A 13,707-nucleotide genomic window follows, 5' to 3' on the forward strand; every position below is an offset into this window, starting at 1 on the left:
GATGGCGTTTGATGCCTGGATCTCCACCAGCATTAAAAGTTTACGTATGATGTCGCGGTTCTGTAAAAATGTTAATCTAACTCCGGGTTATACATGTCTGTTGCTACTCTTCATGTAGTGCGGTGCCGTAATATTAATTACTCTTCTCCACCGTTTAAGATCTTTTGAAGAGAGATTTACTGCTGCACAAAAAAGATTAACTTAGAACAGAGTGGGCGACTTTTTCTTCCAAATTATGGAGGAATAGTGATCATTTTTTATATCTGTCTGCACTGCGATCATTGTGGCCGTGTTGTGGGGAGATTTTTTTCCACATTCAACTGGTCAGAATTCTGTCCGTGCCAGTTCCCAAAGCTCCGTGTTGCTTTATCAGCAGGTCTGTAAGTTATGCAAGGTCAAACTGTGTGTGTGTGTGTGTGTGTGTGTGTTGAAACGTTAGCGTTTCGCTCTGCTAGACTCCGTGTCTGCTCTTGAGCGTTGTTTCTTTTTGAATATGTACTTGGAATACATCACTGACGTTTTGGGATTCTTTTGTGGCTCGTTTCAGCTAAGTGTATTAAACAAACCGTGTGTATAACGTGTGTGTGTGTGTGTGTGTGTGCAGTGTTTGGGGTTTCTGGGAATGGGGTTGGCGATCAGCCACAGAAAGATTTACAGGCATTGGGCCGCGTCGGAACTATCTGCTGTCAGAGGCGGTTCTGCTGTGATCCACGACGTTTCTCTGTGTTGCGCTCAAACCGGGCCTCCATAGCGTGATGGGAGGTTGGACCACGAGGAGACAAAGATTTAGTGAGATGAGCGAGGTTTGTTTGGCTGACTTTTGATACTTCAACAAAAAACCAAAACATTGTTGGCCTCACTTTGTGAAATATTAAGTTCTTGGATGTCAACATTTTAAATTAAATCATGAGCTGTCGGATCAAAGAGTAGTTTGACACACGCTACAATTATGAGCTTTAATTTGAGCTTTTCGTTCGTTTGAATACTCAATGCTACCGACCCACTTGGGTCGAGAACTAAAGAGTAAGAGGAATGTTATTGTGCTTTGATGACAAGTCCTCTCTGCAATACCGCAAAAACATGAAACCAACCCATTGTATAAAGAAAATTACACTCCCAACATAATACATATCTTTTAAACCTTCATCGTAGTGAAATCAGTCATGTGTAATTAGTTTGAGAAATGTTAATTAAATGTGGTGATGTGTGCGGGTCCTTTGAGGCCGCGTTAACGACGGCGTCCCTGCTGTTTGAGCAGAGCTGGACCATCCCCCAAGCACATTGCTCACTGGCTGTGCTGTTGTGCGCAACACACTTGCACAATTTGTGTGCTTTGGCGTGTGTGTATTATATTTTTCACAGTGGTTCTGGTATTAAACCCTCACCCAGCGCCTCATACTGTCACATTACTTAAACCTGCTCCCCCCGCCGGTAGACTAAGCAGGATTACTCAAGGCTCTCTCTCACACACACTCACACACACACACACACACACACACACACAGCATATGGGCAGACACACACGCCCTTCCCTTCTCATCCCATCTCTGTCTAATTGAGGTGTGGATTATGCTGTCTGCTCTCACTCAACACAGCTGGTTCATGGCTTCAATTCATCTAAGCTCCTTCACACGTTTTCCTTTTTGTTTTCCTTTTTGGTACTAATTATTATTATTATTATTATTATTATTAAATGACTTAAATTTAAACATTGTTAGTTAGGAATGAAGTCCTTATCATGATAGGTCTCCGCCCTAACACATGCTGATCATCTGAAGGCATTTCCAAAAATGTTCACTCGTGTGGCTGAAAATGTGAAACTATATTTCCCCTCCTTGGCCCGTTGAGGATAAAATCTTCCACCCTACTTTTCAGAAAGTCTAAACCGTACTGTCCCAAAATAAAAACATTGTATAGCAGCACAACAATGCAGCACCCTTTCAATTAGAGAATGATGAATACACTTTATTTATAAGTGCCTCACATGGTTGTAACCACCATGACAACTTTGCAGGACAGGAAGGCTGTCTTTTAACTGAAGCCCAGCTACTTGGCTCTGTTTGAGTTGGCCCAGTCCCACTCGGTTTGGCATGGAATGGTTGGGCGTAGTAAAACGGTATTAGCGCTGATGGGGAGGGTAAAACCTCAGGGACATCCCAGTATTAATGTGTGTGTGTGTGTGTGTGTGCAGCAGTGCCCGGGATAACTATTGCCCTGTTCACACGGTCTTATTTTATAATGGTTTTAATCATTGAGATAGACTAACCCCTAACCAGCCAAAACACAAGCGCGTCACGCAGAACCCAAACGTTCAACATAAAAATGATTTCTTTCGATACTCAAGTAGAAAGAAAATGTCATCCAGCCAAATTGTATTTTTGACTCCTTCAAATAACCGGTTATTAATAATATCAATAACCGTACCTTAGCAGTTACTGTATAATCACCCACTGTGGTTGTTCTCCTAAAGCTTCACAATGGATTTTGATCCAAAGGGCCTCTTAATTAATGTAAAAAAAAAAAAAAAAAAACAGCACACACTGAAGGTAGTTTAAATGGATCCTAGGAGAGGTGGAGGCATTTAAACTCGGGTCCAATTAAAGCAGAACCTGCATCTGGGATCTTTTTATCGCCTGTGCACATGATCTACAGGACAGTCGGAGAAGCTGCTCGTCAGCAAATACACAAAGCCCCCGGGAGGGGAGGGGAGAGGGGTCTGATCCGCGTGTTTGTGCATGCGTTTGTGTGCTCATTTCGTGTGTGGGTGTGAGGACGCGATGCAAGCTGCTGTTCTGCTGCTTGATGCTCAGATCAATGACATCGTGTTTGTGATGTAACCTCAGTGCGAGGTTCCCTATGCTGTACTATGGGGCACTCACGAGCCCGCCCGCCGAACTGCACGTAGATGACGCAATGGTTTGGGACAATAATGGGGACGGCACCAGGGAGATGGACGAGAGCAGACGAGACGGTTGAGGGGAGTTGAAAGGTTGTGTATAATAGAGCGAGGCGTTGTGAAGAATGATGAGCAAAGATGAAGGCATAGTGAGGAACAAGAAGGAGATGAATGGATAGAGAGTTGGGAGAAGAGTGAGCTGGGGGAGAAAACCCCGTAACGAGGTCAGTGCGGCCCCCGTCGGGTTGAGGCGGGTTGTTTGGTTTGGCCTGCGTCGAACAACTGGAACAATATTCATCCTACGAGATGGATGGATGGTTGGCCTGAGTTCACTTAAAAAAAGAAACCCATGAGAACTCTTCCCCACGAGAGACCATCGCACCACTTGATAGGTGGGGTTTGTGTGTTTTTAGTTCAGTCCGATGATCTAATTCACAGAAGAGTGAGCGTTTTATGGCTGAGACTTTAGAGTCGAGTTGCCAGACAGACGCTGTTTTCCGGTTCCACTAAAGTTTGTCCCCCAGAGCACCACAGACTGTTCAGAGGGATATATCTATTTTAGTTTGACTCTACTTTGACTCCTTGCACATATTCTAAATGCGGACTCAAGCGAGGGTTACTGTATATTTTTGCCCTTCTCCGTGGGCTTTATGAGCACACATCCAGCGTAACGAGCCTGGTTGCTTTCCAAGTCCACCAGCGTTTATTTATAGGGGAGGAAAGGCTATTTGTATCAGGGGGAAGTGTTGCATGAGGGCTATTTTCTCCTTTTTAAATTTTTTTTTTACTGGAAGCTGGTCCTCTGCGTCAACGTCCTTCAATGAAAACGAAATGTGTCAAAATGTGTTGTTCTAGCGGTGAGATGGTGCCCGCGGCGTGGAGCCGGTTCCTTCTGAGGCAGCCTATCATGAACTCACCACCCGGCTCCTCGCGGCGTTCCCGTAACTCCACCAGTTGTTTAAGAGAGGAGCAAAATCATTCAAACAAGAAGTCATTAGAAAGGGTCGAAGGGAAATGTCCCCTAAAGGGAGTTTTTCACACTTCGACACCAAAGTGAATTGAAGAGGGTCAGCGGGGCTTTGTTTTCCTTTCAGCTAAGTCATCAGTGAGAGACGGGAAGAAAGAGAGGGACGTTTAAAACAACACGTCTATTGAGTTGAGCCACTTTAGGACAAAGCAACAGTCTTCCTCTTAAATAGAATAAACACTGTGCTTATTTGGTTTCATAATGTTTGCACATGAGAGTGCTAAATTACATTAGGCATTTAATAAATGGAGGAAAGTTACAAAAAAAATGGAATAAGGACTTTTTGCATGTTATTTGCAAAGTAGCCCCATTGGCAGACGTAGTGTTAACAAAGCTGTTGAATCTGTCGATCATTAGTGTTTCCTTAAGGGGAAATCTATCAACATTTAGAAGTCTGGTTACAGATCTTACAGCGAGTACATCATCATGTGAGGCATTGGCATAAGACACCCGGGTCTCCTATCCCACAGTTTATTGCCGAGTTGTCGGCAACGTAAGGTGGCGAGCGAGAGAAAGATTCTCCTGATGTTGATCACATGTGGCAGAGAAACGCACGGGCCAATCTCTCATCAGCAGAGCGACCATCTGGTCTTTGTTTACCAGTTCTGTCTCCTTACTCTTATTCGGGGCTTAAGTTTCAATGTCTAGTAAACTATTGTGTGTGTGTGTGCGCGTGCGTGCATGTGTGTGTGTGTGTGTGTGTGTGTGTGTGTGCGTGTGCACACTACAGGGGGCAGAGAGCGATTTCAGCTGTGGCCCGAGTGAAAGAATCTATTGTTTGAGGAGATCTGAGCGTCTGCTTTGTTGTCGATAAGGGGTTGAAAGTTGATCAAAGGGCAGAGATATTGTTGTATGCGTCAATCTTCCCAGCACTGTCTCTTTTCCTTTTCTTTGTTCTGTTACATTGTTCACTCTCTTCTCCATCCTGTCCGCACCCCCCCCACCCCCCCGTCTCTCAGCCAATGCTAACCTTGGAACTTACATATGTTATTGCCCTCCGCATCGCTTGCCCCTGCATTCATTTTGCTTTATCTGTCGTCTCTGCATGGAGTCCCACAGGCGGCTTAATTCTCAAACGCATCTTGTGTAGTGAAGTGGAACAGGGGATGCTGTAGTGTGATCATGTTCAATCACCTCATGACTTTAACCGTTACCCTGTATTCCACATGCTTAAGTATTTTATATTTAGAAAAAATATATTTTTTGGAATACTCACTGGGTCCCCATCTGCTTCTCTTTTCTTATCCGTCTTAGTCTGTTTCTCGTATTCTTCGTTCCAGAGAGAGAGAGATTGCTGACCAATACCCAGATGGTTGTTTTTCATGAAGTTCCAAAGATCTCGTGACGTCGGATCAAATCACTGGTCCTGCTTTGGCCTTTCACAAATCGTTCTAGTCTTCAGATATCCTGAGAAAGTTTTTATTTCTTTTTCAGTGTCACATGAGTTACACGAATACTGTTCATTGGAAAGAGCCTCCCATGCCTTTGGCTAAATAAATCGTTTTTATAAGCTTGCCCCACTATGTGTATGTGGGGCAGCGGTATCTAGTGAAGGCAAATGGGACTTCCCCGAAAATCAAAGAGCAACAAACGCCTTTTATCTGTAGATCCATAAACATTAGGGAGGAAATACTAAAGGTTTACTGAAGTAAACGTTTTTTTTCGTTTAAAGTCCAGCTTCTCTTACTGGCGGAACTGCACAAACATACAGAATGTGATCACTGTTTCCCAATCTTAGTTTGTTTTTCCTTCAGACAAGTGAGGAAGTTCAGAGAAGCAGAAAAAACCCAGTGAGCATGTTTAGGCAAAAGCCATTAGGTTAACAAACACACACTTGATGGATATCTGTTGTCTTTGCAATTAATTCTAAAACTGGATGTTCTTTTCTTTTTCCTCTTTCAAGACTTCAAAAAGAGAGAAATGAACATGTGTGAGACACGTGATCGGACGCAATGACTCCTTCACACTAACAACGACTGATACGAGTCCACCGCTTGTTTCTTTTTGCCTCTCAGCGCGTCTCTAACAATTCGTTAGAGAAAGCTTTCCTTTTTTCTCACCCCTGCAGCCAGCCTCCTCCCTGGACCAACGGGAAGCACTTTATGATGTCAACTGACTCTTTTGTCTTTAAGTCTGACAGTGAGACACAGAGAAAGGCATCAAACTACCGTCCCCACCCTGATCCCACTGTAAACACGCTTATCACCGCTCAAGAAACGGAAAGAGAGGCCGAAGAAGACAGAGGCAGGACCGGGGGGGTGGGGGGGGGAGGGGGGGGGGATACAGAACTGAAAGCAAGAGAGGAAGTGAGGTCCTCTTCCCTTCCTGGTGGTAAACAGAACAACGGTGGTCTTACTGGTTTATAATCAGAAGATTAGTGACCCGTGACTTACTGCTGGTGCAAACCAATGTGGGCTAAACCCATGCTGTTCAGTGCGGGCCGATGTAGGCTAAGCCAACGGCAGTCAACGCAAGCAGATGACGGCCTGACATCACGACCTGTAAAAACTGCTTCGTTTTTATGATCACATTTAATGATTTGTCATAAGTTTAACTGTAGCGTTATGATTCATAACTCAATCCCAAAGCCTCAGATGTTCCATTAACAATTAAAGAGGACAAAGAAACACAGCAGGTTTCCTCACAACTTGAGAAGCTGTTTGGCTTCTTTTTCTTCGAATGATTGATAGATTCTTCGAAATTGTTCCTAATTTAAGGATACGAAGAGACTAGAACAGACAGTTCCTGCATCGTGCCCCTTTTTTTTGGTCAAGACACTTATTTCAATCACTTGTCGGAGTCGAGGCGTGGGTGATTTCGCTCCGCCTCGACCAGCACGTGATTATTTCATCAGCCTTGTCGTGGTGGCGGGGTTTTGTGTGTGAGCGTGTGTGTGCGTGCGTGTGCGGAACCGAACTGGAGCAGGTCATTCCGCTCCACTTACACCTGTCCATCACAATGTCCTGCAGTCCAACGCTATCGATGTCATGCTGCTCTGCTGTGACGGCCCTTCATCTTTTGGTTGAGCCACTGTGTCGGATGCTGTGCAACACTACATCAGTGTTTCCCACTGTAATTCTTTCTATTAGTGCTGGTTGCTACGGTGTGTGTCTGGGGGGGGGGGGGGGGGGTCAAAGACCATTCCAGTTTTCCTCCCTCCATGCAGTCCTTGTTAACGAGATGGGAACATTCACTGCAGGTATTGACTGTATACTGTATACCTGTCTGCTTTCAGGATAGAGATGTTTCTTTTACAGTAATATAGTGACTGTCAAAAAAAAGAGCACCCAAACAAGCCCCTAATATCGATATTTACACCCCACAAAAAGATTTCGCCCGTTACCTCTGAGACACAGAAGTGTGAAACTGTTGGGAGACTTGTCTCTCCTTGATTTGCACCATGTTGTGTAATAATTAATGGCAGTAACCGCGGGAACCGCACATATTTCTGTTGGACAGAGCGTTGACTCGGCTCTGTGGCTGAGCGCAGGTTCAGATGAGGTAACACTTGGTGCTGAAAGCTTTTGTGAAGCCAGCATACTTTCACAGAGATCCTCTCTCCCTCCCTCCCCCTCCCCCCTCCCCCCTCCCCCCTCCAGAGCTCCATGTTGTCGTGCGGAGCTCTTAAAACCTCACAGTGCTGCATTTTGTGTCGTACCACCTCTTTCGTGAAGAGCCTTTCTGAGATAACGCTCACAGCTTTCCAGTAGACGGTGCATTTTTGCCTGTGAGGTATTGGCTCGAAGACGCAGCGTGGTGGTGAGTTACGGTTTCTTGATTCAAAGCGACTCACAACCAACCACGGCGTGAACAAATCTTCACTGAAGTGCATATACAGAGAACTGGCTGTGCCGTCTTACCGGCGTTGTTCTTAGTAGAGACAGACAAAACAAACAGAAAAAAAGGCTGCATTAGCTCAAAGCTTTTTTTTCTGGTTTTCAGTCTCTGTGACGCACATTCCAACTTAATAATTGGGATTCTGCTTCTCTTACTGCCCTCTTAGGTTCAGCAGGTTTGTGTGGTTGACCCTTCTTTCGTGGCCAATCTGCTCCGTGCCCTCAGGGCTTTTTCTGGAAATGAAGGGTTGGTAGCCTACATCTAAGGGAGAATCGCTGCTAGTAGTGCATTTAAAAGCCTGCATCTTCTCTTTGCGAGACATTTCCCCAGAACACTCCTGCATTCAAAATGAATACACAAACACTGCATTGCACAACTGTTATGACTTTTCAATATCATTCCCTATGTGTGAGATTCCGGTTTGGTTAAACAAATCTAAAGATCATTTCTACTCGGATTTAAATATTTGCTATTTGAGTGTTGACAAATGATATGTGGGGAAATTCTAATTCCTCTGTTTACACTGCAAATGCAAATAAACCAACCAGTCAAAATACAGAGTAAAGAATCAGCTGTTATGTTTGTTATGAAGTTCAGCCTAGGCTCAAATTTAACTGACTTGGACTGTAGTCCAGTCCCGCCTCACCATCTGCAGCCTGTGGTCGCTCCCGTTACTCTGTGACGTATCGGAGAGCGTTTGTTTGGCTGCTGTTTCCGGAATGTGAAGCCACTCAATTAAAGCAGCGAGTTCCACCCTTCCTGATGTCCACGAAACATGATAAGAGGGGAACTACTTAGTAACTTCCATAGAAGAGCGCCATGCACGAACTACACGCTGCATGAAAATCACAAGACCTTTAAAAGCAAAAGTAGAGCTCATCTGCATTGTCAATGTAAAGAACCCCACTGATGGATGACCAGCCACCGACGGTCAGTCACTCTCAGTTGCACTGTGTAGAAAAAACAGCTGCCTGCCTCCTTGTGCGTGTGCTCGATTTACACAAAACCTTCCCTCGCTCGGGAGCACAAAACAAAGGCAAAATAGTTCAAACGCAAGCAAAATCAAACACTGTAAGCAGACACTCCCTGTGCGATACGGACCAACACGCCAGTAAGGGCCGCTGCCACGTGTATTTTTTACGATCCTGCATTTATTTTGTAGTAACTCTAAACTGGTATTGGATATTTTTGGAAATACTTACTAAAGTGTGCTGATCGCAGGCAGGGAGAGGCACCCGGCAGATTCATTTATCCGTGTCACGTGTTTTGCTTTTAATATCCAACCTGTTATTTCCAGTCTGTCGGTGAACTTTCTCGTCTTACACCACCTCCTAAATAGTGTCACCTCCTGCTTTAGTGCCGTGTAGCCTTTGATCCCACAGACTGTGGTTTACAACCATTTGTAAGGGCCCTTTTCAAAGAAAACCAGAGAATCTCTCTAATCTGTCATTTCTTGTTTCATTTGAAAATGGCAACAATTTACTGTTTTTAATTAGCTCATTAATCACCCAGCGGCTACGGCTGCAGAGCTCAGTGGTCATTTGAGCTGTTTCGGTGACCGAACGAATTTTTTTATAGCCCAGCAACTTTCCACCAGCTGTGCAAAATGTATTTCAGTGATTGCATTTGGGTGTTTGCCACAGAGGCTATGTACACCATGTGTCGCCATGTCGGCATATTGCCCCCTTTGTAAATAGCATACAGTTCGCCGTCACAAGTATTTCTGGTGTCAGGGAGTTCAGCGCTCGTCACGTGTAGGTCAGTAGGCTATGGGGTCAGATCTAATACTGCGCCGCATCCTAATATGCACAGATGGTTGCAGGGAGCGCAGACGAGTGAACTTGTTCCGCCCAGTTACTTTATTAGTCCAAGGAAACAAATAGATTAATTAGAAAAATATGGGTTTTTTTTTTGCCAGATGTGGACAACTCTCAGAGCTTGTGTGTTGTATTTTGGTTCCATAAGAGTGTTTTGTATCTCTGTGAGGATAAAGCTTGAAGCCTTCGATTAGCTGACATCTGTCTATGCGAGCAGCCTGTCAGTGATACACATCATAGGCCGTGTGTGTGTGTGTGTCACTACTGGATGCTTTGTGTATGTTTCATACTTATGGAGACAAAGGTCCTGTTTTGTTTGAGCTATTGTCGAGCCAAAAAATGTTTTCTCCCTCACATTAAAAGTAAAATGTTCTACGGTTAATTTCTGGCTATGATCATTATCGGTAAGGTATGTTATTTGCATTATTTATTAAATAAATGACTAATATTTTATTCTTTCTTTACAATTAAAACCATGGACCGTACACACACACAATAATTCTCTTGATGATAATGATGGTTTTGTCTTTTGTCCCTTTTCCCCCCAAATCTTCCCCTTTTTAGGTCAATGAGTGGAGCAAAAACGACGAGCGGCTGCTCGCCGCGGTGGAGCACGGCGAGGTGGACAAGGTGGCATCGCTCCTCGCCAAGAAGGGAGCCAGCGCCGTGAAGCTGGACGGCGACGGCAAATCAGCGTACGTTTTCGTACTATTGCATCCAACCGAATAAAGGAAATGTTGGGACAGATGTAGCGATCAAGGACACTAGCAGAGAGACAATAGCCTGCAGAGGCTCTAGTAGGTGCAGACTGCATGAGTGGAAGAAACCGGCTTCAATTTAAAAAAAAAAAATAGAGGCATTGATTCACATCCGCCACACTGACGATGTGTGTGTAATGGAATGCAGCCCGATGTAGAAATATCTAACACGTAAGTGTGGGACTTGGCTTACCCTTTAACAACACGTGTTTTAAAAATTGCATATTAAATTCTAGGCAAACATTACCAGTCTTGGGGACTTCTGTGTCTCCCTTGGTTTTATGGTTACACAGACCATTCTCAAAATCTTATGTAACTACTCTCTCGCTCCACAGCACTAAGTTAAAAATGAATGGCCCCTCTAAAAATACAGCTGTTTTTCTTAAGTCCTGGAAGGGTGACCTCTTCAAACATTAATTCAGCGTCTCTGGCATTCAGTGTTTGGAGAGCAAGTTCATTCCTGCGGAGGCTGTGAAACTCGTTTTCTCGCTAGTTGAGATTGTCGATAACCCTGCGGCTCAGTGTTAATATTCAACCTTTCTTCTTCTGAAACACAACGCACGCTGACCTTGATGTGTTGAGGGACCCTCGCAGAGGCAGGAACACAAAAACAAATGCAAGGAAAAACAAAATGTGCATATTTCACATCCTGAAACAAACGCACAGGTTTTGTGGTGTCCCATCAGTAGTTCACATCCTTGACCGTGTGTGTGTGTGTGTGTGTGTGAGACACATACTGACGCGTCCTGACAGCCTCTGTAAATCACAATTAATGTGGTAGTTTGGGATCCCGATGCTGCGGTCTTTTCAGGACTCAGTTAGGAGGAGTCGACTGTATCTCTGTGGGGATGAAAGCTGACGCAAAGACGTGTGAGTGTGTGTCTAGTAAACACAAACACCAAAGGAAAGATGGGCATGTGTCCTGCTTTTTTTTCAGTCTGCTCGCTGAACTGGAAAGGGGTCGCATTGATTGCCTACTGCGCACAAACAGAGTGCGAAAATTAGGAGTTTCTTTCCTGAAGGAGCCGTTTGCATGCCATCAGATGTTACTCTGAAGGGGAGCAGATGAGACACAAAAATATTAAAAGGCCGTTGTACAAACAACTCTGCTGTTTTCTGACTGGAGTTTGTGTTTCTTCGTCTGTGTCCAGTCTTCATGTGGCGGCTGCACGAGGACAGACGGACTGCCTGTCCGTCATCCTGGCCCATGGAGCAGACCTGTCCCTCACTGATGCTGCAGGTATGTACTGGAGTTTTAAACAAATGGTGGGTTTGATCAGAATCTGGATTTCTGCACAGATGCAACAACATCTTTCAATATATCCTGTAAATGGAGAAGTATAATAATCCATATAATTTTAAACGTCTGTTATAAGATGCTTCCTTGAGGTTGTCTTATTCATTTGGTCCAATTTGTCCCAAAAGGCTTTGGCCTAATTAAGTCTTTGACTATGGTGCTTCTGGATTTGTGCTCAGGTTTCAATCCGTTACACTTGGCTGCCAAGAACAATCACACGGAGTGCTGCAAAAAGCTCATTCAGGTAAGGTGAAGCAGGATCAACATTGCCTGAAAATAATATGACAATTTGCTGCAATCTTATCAAGGCATGTTATTTTACAGACTACGTGGTCCCAGAGTGTACAAACAATACGTGTTGTTCTGATTGATATAATATCTGCACAGTGTTCCACAGTATTTGTCTTACACCATTTGTTGAACAACCAAAAGTGCATGAAACATAAGCAATATCTAAAATCCGTATCTAGTAGGCATCACTTTGTGTAGCCAATAGGGAATGTGTGAAAGCAGCAGCATGAACCATATGAAACCAACCCTCTGAATAGTCGCACTCTTTGGCCATCTGCTGATCTGCATGTGCACATCAGCAGATCTCAGCAGGAGACACTTTCTCACACACACAAACATGTTCCTGTTTTAGAAAGTCTAAAATGTATTGTAATGTATGTCTTTGACTGACACAAAAAGAGTCAGGGCATATAATGATGTAACTTGTCTTTCACAATCACTCATACTTCGTGTGTAACAATGATTTTGTGCGTGTAATAATTTCTCTTTTTTCCTCTCCAGAGTAAATGTCCCATTGATGCTTTAGACAGTTCGGGGAAGGCTGCTCTGCATCACGCTGGTAAGCCCCGAGAGGTTAATCAAACAGAAGTGCTTAAATCTAAGATTAGTCTGCTTAGACGAGGACGTGGGAAAATGTCTTGTAGGGTTAAGCGAAAGCTTTGATTATATTCGCCTGATATTCTGCTACCATATTTGGAATTAATTAAATGTGATTCCACCACAATTACTTTGCAACCAAAAGTTCCCATAATACTCTGGCATAATTTAATTTAAACCAAGCACTTTTACTGTTGGGAAGATGCTCACAGACTTAATTTTTTTCGTAAAGCTTCTGTTCAGTTTGTATCACAATGAAAATGTTCACTCAGCTTTTTAACTAAATGAGTGTATTTATTTGTCTATGTTCCATCTTTTAATTTAAGAGTGTCATGTCCTTTTCATGGTTGTCCTTTGGAAATAAGACAGGGGAGCAGATGAGATGCAGGACTCCCTTATGTAAATAATATCTAGACCACACTGCTATCTCGAACCACCTTTGTCCTTTTTTTGTTATTGCCTTCTTTTATTGAATTTGTCTCATGAAAATCCTTTTAAACAAGGTTAAAATAAACTAACAACAGTATTTAATATAAAACATATTTACCAGCCTTGCAAAATAAATAAGTGAGGTTCTTCATGACTGTTTGATTTTTAATCTCCAGCTGCGAGCGGGAACATCCAGATCGTCCAACTGCTGTGTGAACTCAGAAGTCCAGTCAACCTAAAGGATGCCGTATGTTCTAAGATTTTTACTACCGCTTGTTCTTTCTTTCTCAGACTTTATTTTCCTGGCAAAGTAGTACGGGGGCTCTGAAACAGGATAAAGACCACAGAAATGCTCCAATTTGTATCATTTTCCGCAGAGGAATTTGCACCGAGAAGATTCCTCACTGTTTGGATTTTATTTAAATTACATTTAAATGTCTATTGGGCTCGTGTTTGAAAAATTATTTATTTCCAGTCTATCTTATCTACCTAATTTTAGTTTGTTACGCGTCCCTTTTATGTGTAAAGAGAGCAGAGGTAAAACAATATTGTTTTGAAATAGCTCCAGCTGCACATCTGTCATATGAAAGACCCTCATTATCTGACCTCTCGATGAATGATGGATTAATGTGCGTTGTGTGTGCATGTATCCAAGTGTGAATGTGTGTGAGGTAGGGGGTCAGTGTACTGTGGGAACTCTGCTCCCAAGCCGCAGACATGTGGTCTCCATTGCAGTGACGCTCCATGTCTGTGGTTTT

The 13,707-nt window shown here is 43.6% G+C and overlaps 1 protein-coding gene across 3 annotated transcripts in view; it reads left to right on the top strand.

Moving 5' to 3' along the window:
- rai14 (retinoic acid induced 14) overlaps positions 1 to 13,707 on the top strand; it is a 29,802-nt gene that overhangs the window by 4,539 nt on the left and 11,556 nt on the right. For all 3 annotated transcript variants that reach the window (XM_037484541.2, XM_037484539.2, XM_037484540.2), the window contains exons 3-7: positions 10,142 to 10,272; positions 11,487 to 11,575; positions 11,812 to 11,876; positions 12,425 to 12,482; positions 13,126 to 13,196. In XM_037484541.2, the coding sequence (XP_037340438.2) occupies positions 10,142 to 10,272; positions 11,487 to 11,575; positions 11,812 to 11,876; positions 12,425 to 12,482; positions 13,126 to 13,196 (414 nt within the window). The remainder of the gene's footprint in view (positions 1 to 10,141; positions 10,273 to 11,486; positions 11,576 to 11,811; positions 11,877 to 12,424; positions 12,483 to 13,125; positions 13,197 to 13,707) is intronic.

The sequence above is a fragment of the Pungitius pungitius genome, chromosome 18 (assembly GCF_949316345.1).
Source record: "Pungitius pungitius chromosome 18, fPunPun2.1, whole genome shotgun sequence".
Lineage (NCBI taxonomy): Eukaryota > Metazoa > Chordata > Actinopteri > Perciformes > Gasterosteidae > Pungitius > Pungitius pungitius.